Raw genomic sequence first — 27,783 nt, forward strand, 5'->3', positions numbered from 1 at the left:
GGGGTCAAAGGTGAGTCTTCATTCCTAACTCCTGACCCTACTGCCTCGAGATAAAGGCTTAGACCCAGGGAGCAGACAGATGTCGATCGGGACAGATGTAACTGATGCTTGAGGGGCACTGGGGCATAATACGAGGGCAAAATGCAAACGGAGACGGTAAGCGCTGGTTTCTCCAGCCAGCCCACGCCTCCTGTCTCAGCTCAACGCCACTCCCTCCCCGCCAAGTGGCTCTCCGCTTTGGAGGCGGGACCGAGTTCTCCGGTGGCCCCTGGAGGCTCGGGGCTGCAAGCTTTGGGAGGCTGGGAGGGGAGAGAGGGAGGGGCGCTGACTGGGCAGTCCAAAGAGGAGGGGGCCTTTAATAGGCTCGCCCAGCGCCTGGCTCTCAGCGCCGCGAGTGGCTGCGGTTCGAGGAAGCGGCCCGGCACCTCCCTCTAGTTCTCGGCTGCAAATCTCCGTCCTTGCACTTGACAGCGATTGTACTTAAGCTCCCAGGGCGCGCTTTGCTTGGAAAGGCACAGGTAGGAGGCGCGGGCTGTTGAGTGCACGCTCACTGCTCTGGGAGGAGTCTCTCTCCCTTTGCTCGGCTTTCTGGGAGCTGCGGACTGCCCCGGAGCGTTGGTGGTTGCCGAGTGCCGGCTGCAGGGAGACTCGCCGGCGGCTGGGAGCCGGGAGCCGGGCCGAGCCCTTCTGAGAGTGCGGCCGTGCGCTGCCCGGCGCCATGCTTCTGCTGGGCATCTTAACCCTGGCTCTCGCCGGGGGACCCACTGGTGCAGCAGAGCCAGAGCAGGAGGTGGTGGTTCCCATCCGACTGGACCCGGACATCAACGGCCGCCACTACTACCGGAGGGGTCCCGAGGACTCCGGGCACCAGGGACTCATTTTTCAGATCACAGCATTTCAGGAGGACTTTTACCTACACTTGACTCCAGATGCTCAGTTCCTGGCGCCCGCCTTCGCCACTGAGCATCTGGGCGTCCCCTTCCCGGGACTCACCGGGAGCTCTCCACACTTGAGACGTTGCTTCTACTCTGGGGACGTGAACGCTGAACCAGACTCCTTCGCCGCTGTGAGCCTGTGCGGGGGTCTACGCGGTGCTTTTGGCTACCGAGGCGCCGAGTATGTCATTAGTCCACTGCCCAACGCCAGCGCGCAGGCAGTGCAGCGCAACAGCCAGGGCGCACACCTCCTCCAGCGCCGAGGCGCCCCCGGTGGGCCTGCCGGAGATCCCACCTCTCGCTGCGGGGTGGCCTCAGGCTGGAACCCCGCCATCCTGCGGGCGCTGGACCCTTATAAGCCGCGGGGGACCAGCTTAGGAGAGAGTCGCGGTCGGCGCAGGTCCGGGCGCTCCAAGCGCTTCGTGTCTATCCCGCGGTACGTGGAGACACTGGTGGTGGCAGACGAGTCAATGGTCAAGTTCCACGGCGCAGACTTGGAGCATTACCTGCTGACGCTGCTGGCCACGGCGGCGCGACTCTACCGCCATCCCAGCATCCTCAACCCCATCAGCATTGTTGTAGTCAAGGTGCTACTTCTCGGAGACCGCGACGCTGGGCCCAAGGTCACGGGCAACGCGGCCTTGACGCTGCGCAACTTTTGCGCCTGGCAGAAGAAGCTGAATAAAGTGAGTGACAAACACCCCGAGTACTGGGACACAGCCATCCTTTTCACCAGGCAGGTGAGTTGATCTGTCACCTCTTTGGACCCAGACAGCTCCATTTTCTTAGGGCCACCGTCCTTAGCTCTCCAAATGCCCTTTGTGCCGAGCAGGTGACCCCGGGTTAAAATTTTGTTGATCTCTCCCGCTTCCCACTTTGGATCTAACAGGGACAGTCCGCTCCTAAGCTCCGTGGAGCTTCGGCTCACGTGCATCTGGATGCACGTGGGCTGTCGGAGGAGCGCCCGCTGCTTCAGAAGGTGTTGGTCTGGCGCGGCCAATCAGCGCCTCCTAGATCAGGCGCCGAGGGGCCGGAACCCAGGAAGTTGCCGCCCCGGACCCGCAGTGTGTCTGCAAGGCAGATAGGAGGCGCTCTGAGGATGGTGTTGGAGGGGTCGGGGAAAGGTCCGCCCCTGTTCAACCAGGGCATCTAAATCCCTTCAGACAGTTCTTCTGAGGCTTCTTTTCTCTTCTTGTAAAACTGGAAGGTGATGCAAGCGTTCCAGTTCGGAGCCTGGCTACATTTCTTCTGGGTAACATGTTCAGTTATCCTGTGTCCTGAGCCTGGAAAACTTGGACTGGGATGAAAGGAATCAATTGGGGTATTTTGTGGGTTGAAATGAAAAGGACAGACTCAAGTACTGGGAGCCTTCCCTCCTCCATTGCTGCTTCTCCCTATACTCTTCTGTGCTGGGCCTGCCTTCTGTGTGAGGGGATTCCAGTCCATTCAGAGCAGGCCATCTAGATCGAGCACCTGTTTGGAGCCTGGAGTTTCAAGTGGAGTTTCACTTGGAGCTGAGCTGGGAAAAATCTCTCAATTTTCCCATTTCCTTGTTGGCCAAGGGTGACCCATTTGCCCTGATGTCTGTTACGGAGCAGAGCAGCCGGGGTTGCTTATGACACTGATTCACTGAAACTTCTGATGACTGCACTTGACTGTAGGGGTCCAGCTTCTGCCCCTGGCAGTATGCAAGTGGTGTAAGCTTAGTAAAGAGCATCTGGAGACCCCAGGTGCAGGACTGGAAAGGTGCTGGGAATGGAAAGATGGTCAGATCACAGAAGCACCTCTGTTTTTTGCTATGGCTTTATGAAAGTTTGCATTCATAGGTATTGTGGTGCCTGGGTACCGTGAAGACTTGGATTCTTGAAATTTCTCAGATACATGGGACTGGGAGGATGAGGGGCATCCAAGTGACCTGCTTCCTCTGATTTTGGGGGTTGCAACTTGAATCGGTGCCATGCTCTTGTTTTGATATTGTCATGAGCACATCATTCTGGGAATGGCCCAGAATCCTTGGTTACCCATGGGGCTCTCACTCTCCACTGTTTCCAAAGGCCACTCAGAGCTGCACTGGCACACACCAGGCTGGAGCTAAAGTCTTCCACACTAACCCATTTGGCACCACTTGTCCCCTCCTGGAATTGAACTTCCTCCTTTCCCAGCCTTCTCCTCCCACCACCTGGTTCCTCTAGGGAGGTCTTTGGCCTGAGTCTGTTTCCTTGCACTCATTCTTCCAGTTGAGGTCTGTAGAGCTGCCACTGCCCGGCCCCTGCACACACTGTCTGAGTCATGGGGAAATTGCAGAGGAGGTGGCTTCAACCTCTGCACACAGACCAACTCGGCAGTCAGATTGCTGGGGGGGAAAAGCAAAGGCCAAGAACAGGATATCTTAATGGGCAAAGCAGCTGTTGGCCCATCTGCTACCTGGGATGCCCCTGTGGAGGTCACTCACTGCTTCTAACGTAACAGATCTCAGTCTATGCCACTTAGTGGCTAAGGTTGACTTTTGAGGCCAGCCCTAGAAAGAGGACTCCTGTTGGGAGTATGAGCTACACCATCAGAAGGATTCGTCTTTTAAAGAGGAAGCAATCAAGCAGCATGACAGCTTCTGTTTGTCACTGGTGTGTCTAGACCCAGGGGCTATGCTAACCATGCATAATGGGTATAAGACGCATGGCCACTTGGGTCAGAAGCAATGATATGCAAGATGTGAATTTTGGAAGCTGTCTTTCTCTTAGGCGTCTAGACGGCGAAGCCAGAAAGTGGGGAGGTTGTGTTGGCAGGACTAACATCCAGGTATGTGCTCAATGCTTTCAAATAAACATCTCTCTGTTGCCTCCTTGCCAGCAGACTTCAGGGCCTGCCGCATTCTTGGGGTCTTAGGAACTGCTCATTCCTGAACTCCCCTGGGGAAGGTACAGTATGTGGTGAGAACATGAGCGTGCAGCTGCTCTTTGTAGATGAAGGCAGATGCAGTCTCTGGGAACCTGGGGGAGTCTCCTCCTGCACTCCAATGCAAGAGAATCTTGTGTTTTACTTTGTAAGGGTTAGTAGTAATCCTCTAAGTCGGATATGAGCTTCCCTGATTATTGTAATGTTGGTGTGAGCAATGCTTATTCAAACTAAAATGAGGATACATACATACATACATACATATATATATTTACTTCCATGAAGATAAATATATACAGTTGACCCTTGAACACGGATTTGAGCTGCATGAGTTCACTTACAGGTGGACTTTTTCCAATACAGTACAGGACCCTAAATGGATTTTGTCTTATGACTTTCTTAATAACATTTTCTTTTCTCTAGATTACTCTACTGTAAGAGTACAGTAGAGTACATATAGTACACATATAATAGAGTATAATACATATAGCATACAAAATATGTGTTAATTGACTGTTCCTGGTAAGTTTTGGTCAATGGTAGGGTATTCGTAGTTAAGTTTTTAGGGAGCCAGAAGTTATGTGTGGATTTTTGACTGCAATGGGGGTCAGGGCCCCTAACCCTCATATCGGGCAAGGGTCAACTCTATATAGTTTGTTTGGATAATAAGTTTTTAGAAATGTGCTTATTTTGTTAATCACCTTTGGTCTATGATGGATCCTGAACTGTCAGACATTTTTAGAGTCACCTATTCCTTGGTTCCCCCAGAAAATTCTGAAAAATGGCTAGTGACTCTGACTGATAGTACACAGGGAGGGAGCAGGGAAGGGTTAGGCTCGGTCCGACTGTACTTCCTCTTGTGAGGAAAAGGCGAGAACAGCTCCTGTAGAGCTCCAGGTGCCAGGTAACTGAAAGGGGAACAGTGGGAGCATTGGGACTGCCAGGCACCAGAGCATCCGCGCTGACCCGCGTCAGAGTTGCTGTGCATGCAAACAAGTCTGAGCCAGGCTGTGGGGAGAGCTGCTGTCCTCTGAGCGGGCAGAGGGAGGGGTGTGGGGTGTTGAAATCAAAACACTGGAAAGACATGACCCAGGGAGGAGCCTTTGCTGTGCTCAAAGGAGAAAGAAAAGAATTGATCATACAACAAGTATGTTGACCATTTGAGGAGTTTACTTAAAGATTCAGAGTCAGCCCTTGCTCCTAGAGAAGAAGTGTCCATCTGATTCTGCAAAGCAATCCATCTCCAGACTCGTAACAGCAGGGCGAGGTCAGCACGGGATGGGAACCAGGATCTGCGGAGAATGAGAGCCAGCCTTTCTGGGTGGACATTCATTTCCATCAGAAGACAAGTTTCAGTGGCTTCTTGTTGCTTTGGGCAGCAGGAATGAGGTATTTGGTGCTGGGGCTCAGTAGGACTGCGTTTCCCTCGGTCTTCTCTCCCTTAACCTCCGATGCCTCTGCAATTTGGGTAATTTTGTGTCAGACTAGCTCTCATTAATTTATTCTACATTTTTAAAATGCTTATTGAGCAGCTGTTATTTCCAGGTACTGTCCTGGGGTGTGGGGTACAGATATTAAGATGTGGTCTCTGGCTCTCAGGAGTTCACTGCGTATCTGGGAGCCTGACAGGGAAACAGCTCATTACACTAGGGTGTGTTAAGTGCCGTGGGGGAGGCATGGGTACTATGTTGGAAGTTCAGTGGGGGGTCATTCTTCTCGTGACTGGAGACAGGGAGGCCCTCTGAGGGAAGGGGACGAGGGACAGGTGGCAAGAAGGTACTGGGCTTGGGAGCTGGTGGTGATGGGAAAGGAAGCGTGTTTCCTGTGTTGCAGGAGGCCCTCTCCTCCATTCCACCATCTGTTTTGCTATTTGTAACATTTTCTCCTTTGAACAGACTGTTTTTTTTTTTTAGGATTTGGAATTTGTGGGTTTTCTGCCTGCTTATTCCTTCATTTACTTTATTCTGTTGCACTTATTTTTATTATTATTTTTCAAATTTATTTATTTCGAGAGTGAGAGTGCATGAGCAGAGGACAGGCAGAGAAAGAGAGAGAGAGAGAGAGAAAATCCCAAGCAGGCTCCACACTGTCAGCTCGGAGCCCCATGTGGGGCTGGAGGTCATGAACCATGAGATAATGACCTGAGTGGAAGTCGGACACTCAACCAACTGAGCCACCTGGGTGCCCCTATTCTGTTGCACTTAGTATGACTGTATGCCATTCCCTCCCCCTCTCATCCCCTCACCATTTTTTCTGCACTCTTGTTTCTCTTCCTTTGAGATTCTCCAGGGCAGGCTGCTTGCCTTCTTTCTCTTCTCTTCTGTTTCCTTCATTCATGTCCTCACCTTTCTGCCTCTTAGTCTGCAGCTTGGTGCTTACCTTCTTGTTTTGGCCTTGAGTAGTACTGTGTTTTGTGGGAGGGATGTACATGTATTCTATACTGTGTAGAGTGGAACAGCACTATGGAGCCTCATTTGAGATAGAGGCTAGTAGTTTCTATAATAAATGACTTGCCATATGGCAGTGAAATTTAGTGTTCAATTAAAAAGTTGATAATATGATAATATGTATTTTACACGTATCTCTTAATACAATAAAGAGAGTCCTAATTTTGTCAGAATCTTTTTGGAAGTCGGGCCTTGGAAGATGTTAGCAAAGAGAGGCATCTGTAGTTTTGGTTTTTAAGAGTCTGTAAATCTTTATCACTGAATGGAAACTGAACACTACTTCTGGGAGGGAGGAGGGAGGAAGGGAAGGGAGAGGAAGGAGTGGAATATGGTTGCTCTCAGACTTGGAAGTGATGGCTCTTCTCCCTCCTTCTTTTACTTATACCAAAAAGGAAGCCGATATTAACAGTGGAGGATGGGGAAGGACGTTTGGAGGAAGGAATGTGCACCAGAATATATTTTTTTTTAATTTAAATTCCACTTAGTTCACAGAGAGTGTAATATTAGTTTCATGTGTATGATTTAGTGATTCAACACTTCCATACAACTCTTGGTGCTCATCACAAGTGCACTCAGTAATCACTGTCACTTATTTAACCCATCCACCCACACCTCTCCCCTCTGGTAGCCATCAATTTGTTCTCTATAATTAAGAGTCTTTATCTCTCTCTGATTGTTCGTTTTGTTTCTTAAATTCCACATATGAATGAAGTGATATGGTATTTGTCTTTCTTTGACTTATTTCACTTAGCATAATATTCTCTAGCTCCAACCATGTCACTATAAATGCCAAGATTTCATTCTTTTTGATGGCTTAGTAATATTCCATTGTATGTATACACCATGTCTTCTTTATCCATTCATCAGTCGCTGGGCAGTTGAACTGTATCCATAATTTGGGTTTGTAGACAATGCTGCTATAAACATCAGGAGGAATGTGCACCAGAGTCTTTTTCTTTCTTTCTCTTGAACACTGGTTTAGACAGGAAGGCAGATGAGGTTTTCTCCTTCCTTGGTCTTGCTCTCATCCTACCTTTGAACTTCTTGGTAGCTGTTTGTGTCACTCATGGTGCTTACCCATGCCTTGCCTTGATGCCTGGTCTTGGTTATATGGCACAATGGAAAGAACATGGACTTGGAGTCAGGCAGAGTTGAGTCTCAGTCCTGCCACATGACTTTTAGCAACGGTTATTGAACGAGTCAGCCACTTGAACTTCACTTTCCTTATCCATAGAAGGATAATGATGATGACAGTGGTACTGAACATATAGGCATTATCAAGGATACATTACTGAGTGTTCCAGAATAGGCACCCAGTTAATGGCAGCTATTGTCGTCACTACTTTCATGATCCCTCAGTATGTTTGTTGTTGTTGAATAAATACCTACGGGTCCTTTGTCAGAACCTACATTTGGGATAGCCCTGTATTAAAGCATTCTGTCTCATTGCACTTGCAAGTACAGTTAACACATGTCTGTTTTTGTGTGGAAACCATGGACTTGGCATTTGCCATTCCCACTGACTTGTAAACTCCTTTAAGCAAGGAGTGCTGATTTTTAGGGGCATATGAACCCCAATGTTGATAGCAGTGCTATCAACAATAGCCAAATTATGGGAAAAGCCCAAATGTCCATCAACTGTTGAATGGATAAGGATGCGGTAGGTATACACAATGGAATACTACTCAGTGATGAAAAAGAATTGAAATCTCGCCATTTGCAACAGATGAGGATGGAACTAGAGGGTATTAGGTTAAGTGAAATAAGTCAGTCAGAAAAAGACACATATCAGGGGCACCTGGGTGGCTCAGCCGGTTAACCAGCCAACTTCGGCTCAGGTCATGATCTTGCAGTTTCTGAGTTCAAGCCCCATGTTGTGCTCTGTGCTGACAGCTCAGCGCCTGGGGCCTGCCTCAGATTCTGTGTCTCCCTCTCTCTGCCCCTCCACTGCTTGTGCTCTGTCTCCCTCTCTCTCAAAAATAAACATTAAAATTTTTTTAAAAAGACAGATATCATATGTTTTCACTCATATGTGGAATTTGAGAAACTGAACAGAAGACCAGAGGGAAAGGGAAGGAAAAATAAGTTACAAATAGAGAGGGAGGCAAACCAAAGAGACTCTTAAATACAGAGAACAAACTGGGGGTTGATGGGGGTAGGGCAAATGGGAGATGGGCATTGAGGAGGGCTCTGGCTGGGATGAGCCCTGAGTGTTGTATGTAAGCGATGAATCATGGGAATCTACTTCCAAAGCCAAGACTACGCTGTATACACTGTATGTTAGCTAACTTGACAATGAATTGTTTAAAAAAATAATAAGTGAACCCGCCAAGAAAGACTTTTTTGTATCTTTGTAGCCCCTCCAGTGGGCCATGCATGCTGCCGTTGTTCAGTATGTGTTCATGGGAGGAAGATACTGATATTAGAATGGACTGCGTGTAGCTTAGGTAGTTCACCTCCCTTCCTGGGGATCATTAATCCAGCATTTTCAGCTGTCAGGCTGCAGGCTTGGGAGGAGTCAGGTTCTTTGGCATTTCTTCTTGGCTTTTTGCCATCAGCTTTTGCCCTGGAGAAAGAAGAGGCCCCAGCAAGGAGCCAGCAGACAGGGTGCACAGGAGGGACGGGGTCAGTGTGTCAGTGCAGGTGTGGGGCAAGGAGCCAGGAGCTTGCTCAACCAGGAAAGGGGTGCAGACGCCGCTTTAATAGTACTCTTGGCACTTAATCCTGCCATTCCCCTCTCCCCGGGCCTCTCCCAGGCCTCTCCCTATTCAGTGGCCAACCTGTGCTTTGGGGGCTGAGGGTATGGGCTGGGCCGTCTTGCCATCTTGAGATTCCTCAGCCCCTTCATTCTCTGGAGGCAGTACTGATGCAGGGAAAGCATTCAGCTTTGAGGCGGCACTTCTGGATTTCAGCCATCACTTTGCCCCTCCCTTCCTGTCTGACCTTGGGTTCACTGACCCTGGGCTAGTAACTTACCTTCTCTGAGCCTCATATGTAAAATGTAAAATGGGGCCTAACAATGGCATCTCCCTTATAAAGCTGTTGGACAGGTTCAATAAGCTAATACAGGACAGCTCTTAGAAAGGTGTCTGGCACACAGTAGCAATGCAGTAAGTGTTAGCTATTAACTTTGTATTCGAGAAGTATCCTCTCCTGGACTGATAATTTCCAGAAAAAGCTTGGTCTTCCTGCGAGCTTTCGATTTCTCTTCTTCCACATTGAGGTAATTCTGGTCTTAGTTACCTTGATCTCCCATTGTAATACCATTTTGTACATCTTGAGGAATTGATATTCTAGCGAAATCCACTCTGCTGATAGATGTTTCCAGAGTGGGTTCTCTTCTTCAGCAGGCATCCCTAGTCCGATTGCCCGGACACCCAGAATTGCTAGATTTTTTTCTTCTTCTAGCAAAACAAGGCCCTCCCATGCTTAGGGATTACAAACAGAGGTAGAATTAGGGTTGGATGAGGAAGTACAGTGATGCATGCCAGAGATTCAGATGGGAAAAAAGCTAAAGGCACAGTATTAATACTAGCTCAGGGTGAATTTTCCCTAACAGTAATTATGCTATCCTAACTAGTGTGCTGTGGTTCAGACCCAAGACCCCTGCTGGCATTGGTGTCAAAAGGCACGGGTTCAGTAGCTCATTCTTTAGTTAATAGCTGTGTGGCCTTGAGTGAGTAATCTTAGTTCACACGCTTCAGTTTCCTCGTCTACAGAGCAAGAGGTTGGCTCTCAAGTTGTGTGAGTATAATACTTGGATGCTGTGTTGTGGCCATGCAGATGAACACTGGCCCACATGCTTAGGAGTTCATTATGAGTAGGAAGTTGGCTACATGAGAACACATATCTCCTGCTACATTAAAAAAAAAAAAAAAGCTAATGCACTTGATTTTTGTGGGTCGTCCACCCGTACTGCTGGAAAATATGAGCATTTCAGTATGTGGCAAGAGAAATGAGAGGAGGTTGGAGGGAGGGCCACGGGGAGGCCTGGTGAGGTGTGGAGGGGGCAAGCATGGTAAGTGTGGATTGGGCCACTGCAAGGTTCCTGCTTTCAAGTTGTGGCTCCAACCCTAAATTATTTTATGAAAAGGTACAGTTAGAAAACAATAACCTGAGAAGACCAGGTTCTGGGCAAAGATGATTCTTGGGTCATCTGGAAAAGCAGCCGCAGCTTCAAGGAGAAATGGCAAATTATCAGAAATAGTAAGGCAGGTCGGGGCTGGGTGGGAAGCGCCTCCACCCTTCAAGCAGAAGGAACCAGAACAGTTTCCATTTCTGGAGACAAGTGCCTGAGCTGAAGAGGTTAAAGCAACCTGAGTGCAACTGAGTTCATTCGAGAAGGGTGGAGACATTCAGTGCCACAAATGAGGCACTACTGAGCCCTGCACACCCGCCTGTAGGCGTTCAAAGAACTAAGATCCAGCGATTCTTCATTGGAGTCCCTGGCTGTGGGAAGAGGGAAAGGCAGAGCCCCTGACCCCAAACAGCTGCATCTTCCCACAATGAAGACACTGGTTACTGCAAGCCTGCTGCTCTCAGCTACACCCTGACCCTCAGGAAATCTGCCGGCTCCTTCCTTGTTCCTCTTGTTTGATCCAGGGAAACTGGGATTTCTTGATGGAAAGAACAGGTTGCTCCTGGCCAGGAAGGGCCTGCAGCTGCATGTGCATGTCTTCGCTCCAGAGAGAATCCACCCTCCCAAAGAGGAACAGAGGCTTTTGGCTTTAAGGACCTTCCAGCAGCAGAGGCGGGCTGCTGGGCAGTGGCGTTTCAGTGGCCGCCTAGACCCCAGTCTGAGATGTCAGCCTCACCATTTCTACTGAGCAGAGCAGGGGATGGGATTCTGAATGTCCACGTGGGTGACCTTCACTTTTCTGGGAGTTCATTTCATAGATTAGTAGACAAGATCATCCTTAGGGTTCTTTCCATTCTAGAAGTCTATCATTGTGTGTGTTCCTTTCATAACCTAGAGGGCCAGAAGGGACTCTGCACCCTGGGGTCCGGAAGGGAGTAGAGGCTTAAGGCACTGGTCCAGGCTAGCTTCTAGTTGAGAACTGGTCCTTCCCCAGAGGAGGAAACTGAGGCCCAAGGAGAGACATGACTTGCCCCAAGACACACATCTACTTAGTGGTGGGGCCAGGACCAGAGTCTCTGTTCTTGTTCCCATGCCCTTTCTCTTATACAAAGCCAGTGGTGAATGTGCATGGTGGCCCCAGGTGGTGTCACGTTTGTCCTACAGGCTCCCCCTATGGGCTGTGACCACTAGATGAGAATTTTCAGAGACTCCTGCCTTAGTGGGGATGCTGTACTGTAGTGTCTGAGGATGAATGGGCCCAGTTCCCTCCCCCTCCCATGCCATTCTTTCCTTCTTTGTCCCCTACCTCCTCCTGCCTGTGTTCACAAGCTGATCTGTGTGACCGCGTCCTGTTCGTCAGTGATTGTGTTCCCTAAACAGCTTGTCAGGTGAACTTCCCCTTCCAGATTTTGATAGAAGTTCTCTTCTAGGTCTCAGAACTCTGGGGGAAGGAGAACTTTCTGGAAGGGTGAGCCTTTGGAAAGGGAAGAGCACTCGGAAGAGAGGGAATTTGAGGTTCATCCTGAGGGGTTCCCAGAAATGGCAGACGTGCCACCTGTGAGCCCAGAACAGCAGATCAAGGCCAGGCGTGCACCACTAATGGCTGACCCATGTACTCTGGAGTCTGATCACCCTCTCAGTTCTTTGGCCAGAGTTAACACTCATTAGGGAGTGTGACTATCACCTGACCGTGGGAAGCCAAGTTTGACTGCTCAGGTGGTAAACTTTGGAATGCTCTGGATTAAATTTTGCTGATTTTCTGTACTATGACCACTTTTCCTCTTATGCCCCCTAGCCCCACCAACTCTGTTGCCCACCTGTTCCCCACCGTCAGCATGTGCATGCACACGCACGTGCATACAGCCCTAAAGAAAAATAAAATTGAGAACAGCTCTGGGTGTGTTTATGCGAACACCTGGGCTCCCACGGAGAACACACACAACTCTTTCTTTCCTGAGAGTTCACTTAGTTGCTGCTGAGCAGTCAGCTGTGATGTGGTGCGAAGAGTGCTGATAATCAGTCATACAGACCCCAGTGTGCATTTCTGCTCTGCAACTGGGGCCTCTCTGAGCTTCTGCTTCCTTGTTTGGGGAAGGTGATAATAGCAGTCATTCTTCCAGTGGGATGTTGTGAGGATTAAGTAAGGTCATGCATGTTAAGTGCACACACGATGTCAGCATTTAGTAAATCATTGCCGAGACCAACTGTGAGCACGAGCCTCAGTTTTCACCTTTGACAAATAGGTAATAATAATGTATCTGCCTCCTAACACTGTCTTGGGGATTAAAATGAGATGATACAGGTAATAGTTTCTTGTAAACTGTGAATGAAGACAAAGATGTAATGAAGAGGATACCAGTATCACTGATTCAACAGTGTCTTCTCTATTGTGATTAAGTATCTTATCCGGTTTCCAACTCCTGGGCTCTTAAGTTATGTAGGTGCATTGCTGGCCCACAATGCTCAAGTTTATTAAGATATCCATCTCGGAAGTGCTTCCCATCAGGGTCGTTGCAGGAAGTCCTAGTTTCTGCTGCAAGTTTTAGTACAGAAAAAGAGGGACTGTCTTAGGTGGCAATTCGTTTAATTTATTTTTTTCTTCCTAGCAGCCACTGAGCCAGTGGTCCCCTTGAACTTCCGTAGCCAGTTGAGCTATGTCTGGATAGGAGACTGTATCCGCCTCACTCTGCCTCTTCCCAAATCTCTGGCTTGGGTGGGTCCTTGGCCCATGACCCTTTGGCTGAGAATCTGAGCTTAATTCATGGTTGTCCGGTCCCTCAGCAAGGACCGAGACTACTCAGAGCTGACTCTGGATGAGGAACACCCTTGCCTTCCACCCCCACCTGCCTCAGTTAGCCATGACCGGAACCTCACCCTGCTGTGGGAGTCACCATTTTCTGGTTTGGAAGTCTGTCTCATAAAGCAATGACCTTGTAGTTTAAGTTTGTACTTCCTAATTTCTTCCCGCAGGATCTCTGTGAGTAGGATTTGGATAGAATCTTCCCAGTGAGCCACAGAGCTTTCTTCCCGATGCCTCCTCCCTTAGACCATGTTGATTCTGTGCATAGCCCTGCAACCCCCTGGGAGAAAGGACCTGGCTAGGAAGGTGCTGGGCTTGGTTAGTCTGGGAGTGGGGATGAGCTGGAACATCCCAGGATGCCTTTTCTTTCCTCCAGGCCCCTTATGTACCCCCTCCTAATTTCTGCCTGGCTTCTTGCTTCTCCCACACCCCGACAGGACCTGTGTGGGGCCACCACTTGTGACACGCTGGGCATGGCTGATGTGGGCACTATGTGCGACCCCAAGAGGAGTTGTTCTGTGATCGAGGATGATGGGCTTCCATCAGCCTTCACCACTGCCCATGAGCTGGGTAAGGCTGTAGGGTACTCTTGGGTAGAGGGAGGAGAGCACCCCTCCGGGGTCCTTCCGGGTTTGGCCTGAGTGGTTTGGGCATGGGGTAGACATCTGTCTTTGTTTACTCATGTCCTGAAGCCCTAGGAATCCTTTCTTAGGGTCAGAGTCTGTCTTAGCCATCACTTGGTTTTATTTTTTCCAATTGCTCCAGCCTAGTTGGCCAGCGATATTGTCTGACTCAGCAATCAGAGTATCTCATCAATGAGGCACTAAGGGGAGAATATATTAGATACATTGCTGCTCCCACTGAGCCCATAGCCTGACGGACAGGACAGAGAACACACGAACACCATCTTACCATTGGCGAAGCAGTGAGTCTGTCACTAGGTAGAAATGGCCAGCCTGAAGACTGCTGACATGGGCTCTCTAGCTTCCTCAGCCGAACTGCCCTCCCCCTCCTGTTCAAACGGCATAGCCCACATCCTTCTGCCCTCTGAGTCCTCTCGCCTCACCCCACAGGCCACGTGTTCAACATGCCCCATGACAACGTGAAGGTGTGTGAGGAGGTGTTTGGGAAACTCCGAGCCAACCACATGATGTCGCCAACACTCATCCAGATTGACCGCGCCAGCCCCTGGTCGGCCTGCAGCGCTGCCATCATCACCGACTTCCTGGACAGTGGGCATGGTAAGCGGGTGCAACAGAGGGGGGGCTTTGGTGCTGTCACTGGAGTGAGTGCTCGCTACCTCTCTGCACCTGTCCTGTTACCTAAGATGTGCGTGGCCCCACGGATCTGGGCTCTCAGGGGGGCCATTCCACGGACTCTTGCTTCAGTGTCTCCCTATCATCCAGACTCATGGCCGGCTGAGCTCCACCTTTCTCAACTCATCTCTGATGAATGTCCTGGTCTCCCTGCAGGTGACTGCCTCCTGGATCAACCTAGCAAGCCCGTCGCCCTGCCTGAGGACCCGCCAGGTGCCAGCTACAGCCTAAGCCAACAGTGTGAGCTTGCCTTTGGTGTGGGCTCAAAGCCCTGTCCCTACATGCAGTACTGCACCAAACTGTGGTGCACCGGCAAAGCAAAGGGGCAAATGGTGTGCCAGACCCGCCACTTCCCGTGGGCAGATGGCACCAGCTGCGGTGAGGGCAAGTTCTGCCTCAAAGGGACCTGTGTGGAGAGACACAACCTCAGTAAGTACAAGGTGAGTGTGCTGGAGCTGCGCGGGAGGGAGAGGGTGGACTCGGAGGCCTCCAGCGGGAACAAGTTTGCTGTGTGGCCGTATTTGTATCACATCACTGCACTGTGCCTCCGTTTACCTTTCTGTGGTCCTATCACCTTCTTGACTCTGATATGGTAGGTCAGAGAACTTGGTGAAGCCTCAGACATGTGAGGAGTCTTTCATGTGGAGTAAGGGGGCCCAGCCCTGAGTTCTGTGCCTCATTCTACCTGGGGAGGAGCCCTGAACCCTAAGCCAAACACTGGATATCAGGCATTCCTTACTTGTTGGCTCCTTCCAGCCTCCTCTTATCAGCTATTTCTTTTTCTTTTCTTTTTTTTTTTTTATGATAGTGATGACTAAATTTATTGAGCACTCACTCTAAATTCTTTATTTAAAATTTTTTAATGTTTATTTTATTTTTGAGAGAGAGACAGACAGACAAACCATGGGTGGGAGAGGGGAAGAGAGAGAGGGAGACACAGAATCCAAAGCAGGCTCCAGGCTCTGAGCTGTCAGTACACAGCCCAACATGGGGCTCGAACCCGTGAGCCGCGAGATCATGACCTGAGCCGAAGTCTGACACTCAATTGACTGAGCCACCCAGGTGCTCGTATTACCTATTTCTGAGTGTGTTCTGTTTCCAGGGAGCTCTGGGCCAGAAGTGAACCAGGCTCAGAACTGAAAGGACACAGACCTTTGGGCAAGCTTCAGTAATTTGCTACATCCCAAACCAAGTTTCTGTCGTGGTTGTTTTTTGAAGCTGAAACATAACTGAGCAAAAGTGTTTTTCCTGGTAAAAAGGAATAACAGTTGAATAAGAACAAATTTAAAACCCCACATATTCTCTGAATGTAATAAAAACTGTATATTCTTCCGGTCTGGGGGTGGGGTCCCAAAGGGATTAGGACTTTGTCCGACAGGAATAAGCAGTCCATACTCTTTCTGAATCCTGGGGATGATGGTCCCTTCTCCATCCTTGTCTCGGCTGCAGAGGGCTTTGCCTTGGGGTTTTATGTATGGCGGGGGGGGGGGGGGAATATAATACAAAAGCATTTGCCAGTACTTTGTCAGTTTCCCTGAGCTGGGTTTGGTACACAATCATGTAAAATCTTATTCTATGTTTTGGGAACATATATTTAATTAAGCCTTTGGCCATTTATTAGGCATCACCCCCACTGTATTCGGAGAACAGTGTGGGATACTGTGTCATGGTCAGTAAAAGAAATAAAACATGGGTTGTGTCTCAGTAGGCTCACAGGCTAGTAGGGAAGCTAGAAATGTCACTGTTATCCAAGACCCAGAGAGGTGTGTATTCTGTTTAAGATAGAATGAAAACATGTCATGGGGGAATAAGGAATGAGAGATTAATGATGATTGGGGGGGTCTGGAAAAACTTTGATGAGGAGGTCAGATTTGGAGAGAGCCTTGAGGAATGGGGAGGGTCTCAACAGGCAGAGATGGAGCAAAGTCAGGGAGGTAGGGCAAGCCGAAGGAGTGGACAGGCCAGAGCTCTATGGGAAACATCTTTGGGGGCATAGTTTGGGGCTAGTCTGGGGTTACTTTGACCACCAGAAGGTCCTGAGGACAGGCCAGCCACTGCCAGTTCCTTCTCTTGGGAAGAGGAATCTGGAGGATCAAGACGTTGCCCAAGAGGATACTGGATATAGGAAATGGGATCTGCGAACCACAGTCTTTCCACAGTCTTTCTGGAATTCTCAGTCCATGAGCAGCAACATCCACCATATCCTCAGTCTCTTTGTTGGCCCTTCATAGAGGACGCTGCCCTAATCAGCCAAGGTCAAAGCACAAAGCTTATCTTACTGATCACACAGCCCTGGTCCTCCCCCACCCCCCACCCCGATCTCATTTGCAAGAATCACACTCTGACCCCCAAGGCTCTGTTGTCCAGCTCTCTAGTTTTGGACTCCAGCAATTCTTCAGTCCCACCTGCTCTTCTTGTGCCCTCACTAACCTTCTTCTTGAGCTGCAATTCCATAGTCCATTGTTAAAATCACTCTTTCATATATACTCATGGCTCCCATGCCCCTGCTTCTCTCCATTGTACTCACAAAGATATGCCACTGTCCTGGTGGAATCCAACTCTCACCTACTCAAATGTGCTGGTGGAGGTGAGTAGGGCTGGAGAAAGACATGGAACTGTGCTAAGTGGTTTCAACTTAAAATAATGACCCAACAACTTAGGTGGGCCTGTAATGTTGCTCAGGAGTCATATCATATTTTATTTCCTTTACTGCACTCGGCCTCCCAACGTCCTGCATGATTATGTAACACCTTCGCATCTCTCCGCCATTACCAACGCTTTCTTTTCATTTCCCCTTTTGCCCGTGACCTTTCTTCCTATCTCATTAAGGAAAAAGAAGCAATCAGGTAATCAGAAGGGAACTTCCACCAACTCCCACCACCACATCCACCGTCTGTCCTGCTTCTGTGCCTGTAATCTCTATCTTTCCTCCTTTGTAATGGATGAGCTGCTCCTACTCTCATATGGGGCCCAGTGTAGCGCTTTGTGCTTAGGAGAGTATCTCCTCTATTCAAGGAAAATGCTCCATAAATTCTTCCCTCTCTCTCCAGCAGTGTCAGGTTTCCCCTCTCTTGAGTTGAATGCTTCCTATCAGGATACAAACTTGCAATAATTCCTCCCATCTTAAATAAAACTTCTCCTGATCCTACTTCCTCTCCATAAATCACAATCTATCTCTCTGACTCCTTTTACCACAACGTTCCTGGAAAGAGTGGTATGAAATTTCTCTCTCCAGTTCCTGTCTTGCCATTTTTCTCTGGAACCCATTCCAATCTGGCTTTCAGTCTCACTATTCCTCTAAAAATAACTCTATCTAAGGTCGCCAAATGGCCTCTACGCTGCTGAAGGCAGTGATTGATTACCATTCCTCATATTGTCTGACCTGTTAGCAGCATTTGACACAGCTGATTACTCTCTCTCCTGGGAACACAGGCTCCACTGTGTCTTGGTTTCCCTTCTCCCTACTGGCTGCCCCTTCTGGTCCCCTTCACTGGCTCTTCCTCATACTCTTGTTTTTACAGTGTTGGGCATTCCAGCTCTCCGTCCTTAGCCCTTGTCGCTATCCACACTGACTTCTTAGGTGATTCGTTTAGAGCAGTGGCTTTAAGTATCATTTACACTGATACATTGAAGAGTCCCAGATGTGTATCTCCAGCTCAGACCTGTGTCCTGAACTACAGACTTGCATGCCTCGCTGAATCTTGATTTCTCCATTCCGATAAGCATCCTAAACATAACATCTGTAAAACCAAGCTCCTGATCATCTGTCCTGAACCTGCTTTGGCAACTCCATCTTCCCATTGCTCGTGCCAACCCTCTGTTCTCTCACATCCGTCCATCTAATATTTCAGCAATGGCTGTTGACTCTATCTTCGAAATAGATCCAGAATTGAACCATTTTTTTCCCACCTTATCTTCTATTACCTTATGCCAAGCTACCGTCAACTCTCCCTTGGATTCTTGCTCTTGGCACGCTAGCTGATCTCCTTGCCGCTGGTCTTACTCCTCACAGACTGTTCCCAACATAGCAGCCAGGGGATCCTTTAAAATGTAAGTCAGGTCATGCCACATGCTCAGAACCCTTCAGGGGCTTCACTCTAAGTGCTCAGAATGAGTGAGCTGTATCTCTGCCTTCAGCTTCTGCTTCTTCTGCTCATGTGATGCTGGAGTACTCCAGGCCCATCCCTCCTCAGGAACTTTGCGTTGCTCCCTCTGCCTAGAATATTCTTGTCCTCCTATATATCCTCCTCTGCACCACTGTCACATTTGCAGTGAAGACTCCATGACCCCCCTGTAATGGAGAGCGGCCCACCTCACCAAGGCCCTCCCCACCACTCTCTCCCCCCTGCCTGCATTTAACCCCTTCTGACACTATACGCCCAGGCTTATTTTTATTGTCTATCTTTCCCTGCTGGGATGCAGTCATTTTGAGGGCAGGGATTTGATGCACGTGGTGTTGACATGGAGTAAGAATTCAACAGCTATTTGGTGAATGAATGGCGCACAGCAGGAGCGTTTCTTGTGGGATGAATGTTTTCTGTAGGAGGCGGGTGGAAGAAGTGATGCCGGGTTAAAAACCACAGCAGCAGCATCTCAGAAGCTGCAGAGACAACGTTAAGTGCTGAAGGGAAACGGGAGAAAATGAGGTCTAGGCACTGACTCTTCAGTTTATTAGTGGTCATGTCAGACCTTTGAGAGAGCAGCTTCCCAGGTGTGATGGGGACAAAACCTATATTGCAGGGCACTGAGGAGGGAGGAGGTGGAAGGAGCGAATGTAGAGACTCTTAGGAAGTGAAAAGCCAGAAGGAGGTGGGGTGCTAGTTGGAGGAAGAAGCAAGACTAACAGTAAGTGTTTCCTCCACTGGATGAGAGACGTGTTGACTCAGTGAAGCAAAAGCTAGCCGACAGAAGGGCCGAGAGAATAACTGCTGCATGTATGCCTAAGTTAAAGTATTTAGATTACATGCAGCCAGTTCCTGATTAGCTCCATGCGGATTAATCACTTTGGATGATGTATGAGAGCATTTTAATCCCAGGCTTGTACAACGAGGCCGCTTCCTCTGTTGCCCAACTGATGTGTGTTCAGGGGATGAAAACTCGCATTACTGGCATCCTAAGAAAAACAATAATGAAGACTATACAGTTTCTCTCCCCTCTCCACCCTCTTGAAAAATGAAACAACACTGCCTAATTCACCCCGAAGCCAAACAGAGTTTTAGGATTGCTTTGTAGACTCCTATCTTCATTTCCTCTGAGTATAAACGTTAAAACCTCTTGGAGTGAAACTTTCTCAAATGTAGCCTGATTGAGCTTAAGATCTGCTTAAGTCTAGTTTGGAGAGGAGTCTGGATTATGCATCGTTTACAAAAAAAAATATATTCAAATATCTATGGCAACAAGGCTTCCTGGCAAGGCTGGAGGCCTGCCCTGTCTTAGATTTAGAGATTCTTGTCATTACACTAACAATAGGTAAGGAGAAACTTTGAACTCTTGCTCAGCGGCAAGCACAGTGCTAGGAATTTTCATACATGTTGCATCATTTAAATCTGTCTGATCTCACACCTGAGGATTATTGGCCCCATTTTTGCAGATGAAGCACCTGGAATTTAAGCAGGTTTCGCCCCTTGCTCAAGACCACCCATGTGGTGAGGGCAGAGGTGATGACAGAACTTGGCTACCTGACCCCATAGCCCAAAGTGGCTTTTCTTCTGAGTGGCCTCATTCATAACTGGGTGCAGTTGGCGTTTGCTAATGACCGGGTTAGAGTGCTGTGCAGGTGCTGTGTGGACGCTGACCATTTGCTTGTCATTTTCCCCTCATGATCCATGGGGGACTTCATTCTGGTGGGACGGGATGGGATGGTGGGGGCTGTACCCGTGTAGCCCTTTTGCAGGCTCGTGGTGTGGGTGTGCACCCCACCCCTGCAGGACTATGACGGACTCTTTCTCATAGGTGGATGGCTCCTGGGCCAAATGGGAGCCCTACGGCCCCTGCTCGCGCACCTGCGGGGGAGGCGTGCAGCTGGCCCGGAGGCAGTGCAGCAACCCCACCCCTGCCAACGGGGGCAAGTACTGCGAGGGGGTGAGGGTGAAATACCGATCCTGCAACCTGGAGCCCTGCCCCAGTTCAGGTGAGGAGGAGAGGGCAGGGGTGGCCTGCTCCTGGGGAAGTTGACACTGGGGGGCATGCCTCCCTCATCCCCCACACTCTGGATACTTGATGGCTGCAGGTTGACTGCAGTCAAGATTCTATCCCCTAGGGCAAGGTCTGGAAGTGCCGGGGAGCAGATTCCTCTTGGGATCATTTCTTCACCCACTCCCCTTGGGCAGGGATGTTTTGTTCCCCGTGCTTAGGCTGCTGGGCTAAGTGGCCCAAGGGAATGGCACACAGAGATGTCCCCTTAGTTAATTAAGGGGTCATCTCTGTTTTCACCAGCCTTTTTAAATTTAAAATTTATCATTTCCTTCAATTAGAAGTTTAGTATAGTTTTTACTAATCTTTCTATCTAAAATTGTTATTTCTTTTAGACAGCAAAGTACAATACTAGTAGCACTACCCGCAACTTGGTCTCCAGTAGGAATCTTGGGTATCTTCATGTGACATTTCAGTTATTGCCATTTCTCAGAATGGAATTTCTTCTCATCACTACTTGAAAATGACAGTGGTTATTAGATTCATTATTGAATCTTGTTGTGTAATGGGCTAACAAGGAAGCACACATATCACAAATATGTTTCAATGTATATTGATAGTTGTATATCAATATAATTGGTATTGTTTGTCATTGATGTAATTTATTTTATTCTTTTAACAACATTCTGAAAATAGTTTCAAAGACCGCTGAAGGGTTTTATAGCTCCAGACTGTTTAGGATACCTGTTATGGAGGGAGTTGAAGGCGGCCCATTGGTTGGGGGAAGCATGATCAGCTGTGACCAGCATCCTTTGGTCCTAACCTGCTTTAGTTCTTTGAGAAGGGGTGGTGTCAGTGATGAGGATAACTCACATGAGGGTAAGACGTGTTGAAGACCACAGGCACTGAGCACCCTGGGGAGGGGCCTCCTTCTCCCCCATCGCCCCTCCCTTTAGCTTCCTGCATGTGCTTCCTCCCTCCTCAGCTTCAGGCAAGAGCTTCCGGGAGGAGCAATGTGAGGCTTTCAATGGCTACAACCACAGCACCAACCGGCTCACCCTTGCCGTGGCGTGGGTGCCCAAGTACTCAGGTGTTTCTCCTCGGGACAAGTGCAAGCTCATCTGCCGAGCCAATGGCACCGGCTACTTCTACGTGCTGGCACCCAAGGTGAGTGAGCCTGGGGCAGGAGACCAAAGCAGAGACAAAGTCTTTGGGATGCATCCGGCTGAGCCACACTTCTCTCCTTTTCTCCCCATCCTGGGGGCACTGCAGGTGGTGGATGGTACACCATGCACTCCTGATTCCACCTCAGTCTGTGTCCAAGGCAAGTGCATCAAGGCTGGCTGCGACGGGAACCTGGGCTCCAAGAAGAAATTTGACAAGTGTGGAGTGTGTGGGGGTGACAACAAGAGCTGTAAGAAGGTGACAGGCCTCTTCACCAAGCCCATGTGAGTTCTGGGTCCTGGAGCAGAGGGAAGAGGGCTGAGTGGAGCTGCCCCCAGGTGGTGGAAGCTTGGGTTAGACTGGGGTAAATGGGCAGTGCCCTTGCTGTAGAGGCCACTCAGACTCTTCTGCGAGTATGATATTCATCCATCTATCCATCCATCCATCCATCCATCCATCATCCATCCATCCATCCAACCAGTCAACAGAGATGAAGGCTTGAGGAGTCCACCACTGAACAGGAGATGGTAGGGAGATGGCAGAGAATCATTATGGTCTATCTGGAGTTCTAGAGTAAGATTGACCGGTGTTGAAATCTCAATTACCCATTTTCTGGATGACCTTGAGCATGTGACAAAATCTCTGGAATTCTGGATTTCTTCATTTGTATAGTGGGCATGACATGAATATATTTCCTGTTGTGCTGTTGTGAAGATTAAGGTGTCAATCTAAGTAAAATGCTTAGTGTAGTACTTGGTGCATAATAAATGCTCACTAAATGTTCATGATGATGATCACAAAACACAAAACAAGCCTGGAGACAAAATGTGAGAGCCAGTCTCCCTAAAGCCTGAGGCCCTGGCCTCAGGGATGAAATTGAGGTAAGAATGTCAATAAATGGTAGAGTGAGTGGCTAGGACTGAGGGATTCTCCCTTCCTGGGAGATGTGTGCAGGGTCAGGTGAAGAAATGTTTCTATGCCTCTCCTATTCCCATCTCCGGAGTCCAGCTTTCTGAGGTCTGGGCCATTCCCTTTTATTTTCAGGGGGAACGTGCTCCTTGGGAAGTCCTGCTCCAGGCTCCAGAAGGAGCTGGGGCAAGCAGAGTCCCTGAGGTCTCAGTTGAGCAGGGCTATGGTTGGCTCTGAAAATGTGGGAGACAAGGTGCTGTGATAGAAATGCCTAGATGGCTGTCCAGGAGTCTCAACTGCTGCTTCTGGACACAGTGCCCTCTGCTGGGCCTGTAGGTGGACAACTTTTCTGGGAATGGGGGCACTGCAGTTGGGTGGCGTTCACAGGGATCTGCAGGGGGTGCCAAGTCAAAAATTAAAGGTAATCACCCCCAGACTTGCTTCGCTGGCTAAATGGCAGGTGCTCCTTTCATAGACTAGTGGAGCTAGAAGGAGCCTTAGATATTACCTAGCTTGACCCCCTCGCTGTATAGGTGAGGACACTAGAACCCAGAGAGAATGATTTGCCTGAGCCACCAGGGATATGGTGTCCGTGCCAGGGCTTCAAGTGGGTGCCTGACTCCAAGGCCAGTGTGTCTCACTGCGTCTAGCTCCAGCCTTGGGCGCAGAGACTGAAGCCTTGTCTTCTGCCCCTCCCCTACCTCCTCCTCATTCTCAGTTAATATACAGAGAGTGCTTACTGGGTGGGACTATGCCACAGGCTTTATGTGCTTTAACGAGGTATGTGTGATTATGATCTCCATTTCACAGGTGAGGCAACTGAGGCTAAGTGACTCATCCAAGGCCAACAGCTAAGCCAGTGGTAGGGATGGGTCTGGCTCCAAAACTTGTGCTTTACTCTAAACTGCCTTAGAATCTACCACCATGTAGGAGTGTCTGGGTGGCTCAGTCAGTGAAGCATCTGACTCTTGATCTTGGCTCAGGTCATGATCTCACAGTTTGTGAGTTCAAGCCCACGTTGGGCTTTGCGCTGACAGTTTGGAGGCTGCTTGGGATTCTCTCTCCGCCCCTACACTGGCTAGTGTATGTCGCTTTAGATGACGTGGTGACAATCTCAGGTACTGCCTTTTCAGTTCGTGTGCCCCCCTGACCTCCCGCGTTGTGGTTGAGCAGTCTCTGCCGTCTTGGTGACCTCCTGCAGGGGTTGTGAAAGGGGAATTCGCTATGACCTTAGAGGGGGAACGAGGGCATTATGTCCAGGCAGGTGTCTGACACATGATCCCCTTTCTCACCACAGGCATGGCTACAATTTCGTGGTGGCCATCCCTGCGGGTGCCTCGAGCATCGACATCCGCCAGCGTGGCTACAAGGGGCTGATTGGAGATGACAACTACCTGGCCCTGAAGAATAGCCAAGGCAAGTACCTGCTCAACGGGCACTTCGTAGTGTCGGCAGTGGAGCGGGACCTGGTGGTGAAGGGCAGCCTCCTGCGCTACAGCGGCACCGGGACCGCGGTGGAGAGCCTGCAGGCCTCCCGGCCCATCCTGGAGCCCCTTACCGTGGAGGTCCTCTCTGTGGGCAAGATGACGCCGCCCCGGGTCCGCTACTCTTTCTATCTGCCCAAGGAGCCTCGGGAAGACAAGGCCTCCCACCCCAAGGACCCCCGGGGCCCCTCTGTGCTCCACAACAGCGTCCTCAGCCTCTCCAATCAGGTGGAGCAGCAGGGCGACAGGCCCCCTGCACGCTGGGTGGCAGGCAGCTGGGGGCCTTGCTCTGCAAGCTGTGGCAGCGGCCTGCAGAAGCGGGCGGTCGACTGTCGCGGTCCCCCGGGGCTGCGTGTGGCATCTGCCTGTGATGCAGCCCACCGGCCAGTGGAAACCAGAGCCTGTGGGGAGCCCTGCCCGACCTGGGAGGTCGGGGCCTGGTCGCCTTGCTCCAAGAGTTGCGGCCGGGGATTTAAGAGGCGTCCACTCAAGTGTTTGGGCCCCGGAGGGCGGCTGCTGGCCCGGGACCAGTGCAACCTGCGCCGGAAGCCCCAGGAGCTAGACTTCTGCATCTTGAGGCCGTGCTGAATAGGACCATGCTTTTCTCCTCCTCACTCTCCCCCGCGTTGGTGCTGCCAGTGTTCTGGCCAGCTGGAGCCACGGGCAAAGGGCAGTGGTCGGGGGTCCATGTCATGACGTCACCCGCTTCCAGGGACAAGGACCAGGGGTGGGAGTGAGAGGTCTCCTCCTCTTCCCTGGCCTGGGTGGGGGAAGCCAAGTGACTAACGCACAGTCTACCTCATGCTGGGCTCCTCCAGGGCCCAGTCTCTGGGAGAGGCTGAGAGGTGCGGGCTCTGGGCAGAGGTGCCGGGCCCGGTTTTCAAGGGACCTGGAGGATGGGCACCTCCCAGGAAGAACTTCAGGGACCTTGGCCCCCGTCAGGGAGGCCACAGGCTGCTGGAAGAGCCATGGCCCAGCAGCTTGGCACCCTCAGGTGGCCCCGGGGGCTCTAAGCCGTTTCTGAACAAGGCAGGTTTTTATGGTGCTGTCAGCCCACCTTTTCTTTCTGACTGACAAGGACTGAATAATAAAAAATGGCTGGGGTGGGCAAAAACTGGGGGGAGAGTGGGATTAGGTATAACTGGAGCCTGGGCCACCCCGTTTGAAAAGAGGTATATAAGTAGGGAGAGTCCGGAGGTTTCTCATTGTCTTTCTACTCCTGGCCCTCCCTCAAGAGCCACCTCTTCTCCTCGTGTCTAGGGTATCATGCTGGTGGGAGGGCTTCCAAGTACATGCCCTCTGGTGCATTGCAAATAGATACAAAGTGTCAGTAGGGAGCCTATTGCCTTCCTCAGGAGGGATCTGACCATTAAAACAAGATACAAGGGATGATGGATTCTGTGGTAAGGCATGGAGTTTGAAGAGTGACTTAGGGGGTTCTGTGTCACTGGGGCTGGGCTTGAGCTTTGGGGGAATGTTACCCTGGGATGGGGAAGAGGAGGCCCCAGTTCTGATGGCTTCTTCCTTCAGAGAGGCAGGTATAAATAGGGCTGCTGCCTTAGGCTCTGCATTGCCTCAGAGAAGCTTCAGGGTGGCCACGGTCTTATCCCCACTAAGAAGGGCATGGGGGGTGCACAAGAGGGCTGGGTGCTGAACATCCACATGCCTGCAGGTTGGTTTTCACCTAGACAGCTACATGTGGTCTGGCTTTGGGCACATCACGTGGCATTGCAGTTGGATAACGGGGCTCACCGTTTGCTACCTCAGGCTATGCTCTGTGGGAACCCACGCTTGCCCCTCTCTGGGGCAGTGGTGACCCTGGTGCTTCCAGCAGACCTGGCTGTTGTCCTCTGTAGACTGAGCTGCCCAGACACAAAAATGATTGTGTGGTACGTGGTGTCCTGCTCCCCATAGCCCAGCCAGTCATGCCCTGGGGCTCCAAATATGAAGACAGGATCTCTCTCTTCAGGTGCCTTGGGAACAGGTTTCAGGAGACCCCAAGAATCAATGACCTGACCCAGAGGCCCTTGGCAGCCACAATGGGAACTCTTGTGTATCCTGGAGACATGTTGGGGATATAGACACCAGGGTGTTTCCTATAGCTCTAAGTGGGAAGATGTTCTGGGGTTAGCGAGTCTTTGGTCAAGCAGGGTATTTCTTGAGGAAATACAGCACGTACATGGGATGGGAGGTTCTGCTTCTGAGTCAGGTAATATGTCCTGGCTTTTAGCGAGGTAACAGCAGAGCAAGTGTCTTCCCTGGGAAAGGGGTTCAATCCTTTTATTTGGCTTCCCCTAATAGCCCAAACCCACAAACCAGCCATTCAGGCAAGCCTCTGTGATGATTTTACAAATTCCAGCCTAACCCCGAGCTGAGCCCTTGAACAAGGCTCCCCCAGTGGGGCAGAGGGCCTGCAGATCTCTGAGGCAGGGCTGCAGTCACTTCCGAAGACTGAAGTGAGGAGGAATCTTCCCCCCCTGAATGGGTAAACACTGTGGGGCTTCAGCATCAAAGGGGACCCAGGGCACCAGGGCAGATGTGGACCCCCGCTAGCCGACGATAGCACTGCACCCTGTGCTTGGTGCACCCATCCTCAGCGAGGAGGTTGTGGCACAGGGGGTGTGCAGAATAGGCAGGGGAATGGGGTGGGAGGGAAGGGAGCTGCCATCAGTGGGGGGTGACTGACCCCCCTAGCAGGGCGGCTTTACAAATTACTTCAAGGAGGGACAACCTATCTTGTTCCTGACGCAAGCTGGGTCTCAGTGATCTTTTCTGTCATGATGTCTTTCTTTTTCCTTTTTTTTTTTTTTTTTCCTTTTTAAAAGAGGTATGACCAAGACAACTTGGGAGGTTTGTCTTATCCTTGACCATTTTGCCAATCCAACCATGCTCTCCAGGGCTGAGCAGAGACAAGCCTCAAGGTACAGGTTTCTGGTGATGGGATAAAAAAAATTAAGGTGGTATCTCATGTCTGTGGAAGAGGAGGAAGATTCTGGGGGCTCCAGAAACTTCCTCCATGGGGTGTGGATCAGTAAGGATCTGGGCTCTGGAGCCCCCTGCCTCCTCTGCCCTTTGTGTGCACTGATTGGAGGAGTCCAACCTTGTGAACCTTGCCGTGCTGGAGTAGGGGGCTGGGGTGAGCCAAGGGGCTTGGTTGTTCCCAGCCTGGGAGTTGGCTCCCAAAGGCACTAGACACTGTCACTTACAGAGCCCCCTTTGCGTTTGGTTCTTTTGCATTCCACGTGCTGCAGAAGGATGGAAGGACGTGGGTACTGGCTGGGCTGTGTATACTGTGTATACATGGGAGCTGGCTGCTGCGGGGACGACAGCCTGCTCCTAATAAAGTTGTAAGTATTTAAATCAGTGTCCTGCTTCTGTGACTTCATCTCATCCATGCATACATCCCCCTGTATCTGCTGAACACACACGATGTGCCAGCCGTGGGGCTACAATAGATAGAACAGCGACCAGGACGGGCAGTCTCTGTCCCGCACACTCCCCAGGCTAGCTGGGGAGACAGAGTGAACAGTGGGAAGCAAAGATCCAGAATCATGACAGATGAGGTAGGTGTGAGGAAGAGATGAACTGATGCTAAGAAAGAGAAATTGCATCTGGGTATATGTGTG

At 50.2% G+C, this 27,783-nt stretch overlaps 1 protein-coding gene across 1 annotated transcript; it reads left to right on the forward strand.

Moving 5' to 3' along the window:
* The first annotated feature begins 499 nt into the window (after window positions 1-499).
* Window positions 500-27,517, forward strand: ADAMTS15 (ADAM metallopeptidase with thrombospondin type 1 motif 15). Its single transcript, XM_039240269.1, has 8 exons — window positions 500-1,675; window positions 13,590-13,722; window positions 14,226-14,393; window positions 14,625-14,908; window positions 20,421-20,598; window positions 21,586-21,767; window positions 21,873-22,048; window positions 23,971-27,517. The coding sequence occupies exons 1-8, from the start codon at window positions 719-721 to the stop codon at window positions 24,743-24,745; spliced, it is 2,853 nt and encodes a 950-aa protein (XP_039096200.1). The 5' UTR covers window positions 500-718; the 3' UTR covers window positions 24,746-27,517.
* The last annotated feature ends 266 nt before the right edge of the window (window positions 27,518-27,783 follow it).

Source organism: Hyaena hyaena, unplaced genomic scaffold, assembly GCF_003009895.1.
Source record: "Hyaena hyaena isolate Hyena2069 unplaced genomic scaffold, ASM300989v1 scaffold_171, whole genome shotgun sequence".
Classification (NCBI taxonomy): Eukaryota; Metazoa; Chordata; class Mammalia; order Carnivora; family Hyaenidae; genus Hyaena; species Hyaena hyaena.

Excerpts from the sequence above, each read along its gene's own strand:
- ADAMTS15 (XM_039240269.1), top strand. The coding sequence starts at position 719 with ATGCTTCTGCTGGGCATCTTAACCCTGGCTCTCGCCGGGGGACCCACT. Across the intron at positions 1,676-13,589 it reads CCATCCTTTTCACCAGGCAG|GACCTGTGTGGGGCCACCAC; the intron begins GTGAGTTGATCT and ends ACACCCCGACAG. Across the intron at positions 21,768-21,872 it reads TCTACGTGCTGGCACCCAAG|GTGGTGGATGGTACACCATG; the intron begins GTGAGTGAGCCT and ends GGGGCACTGCAG.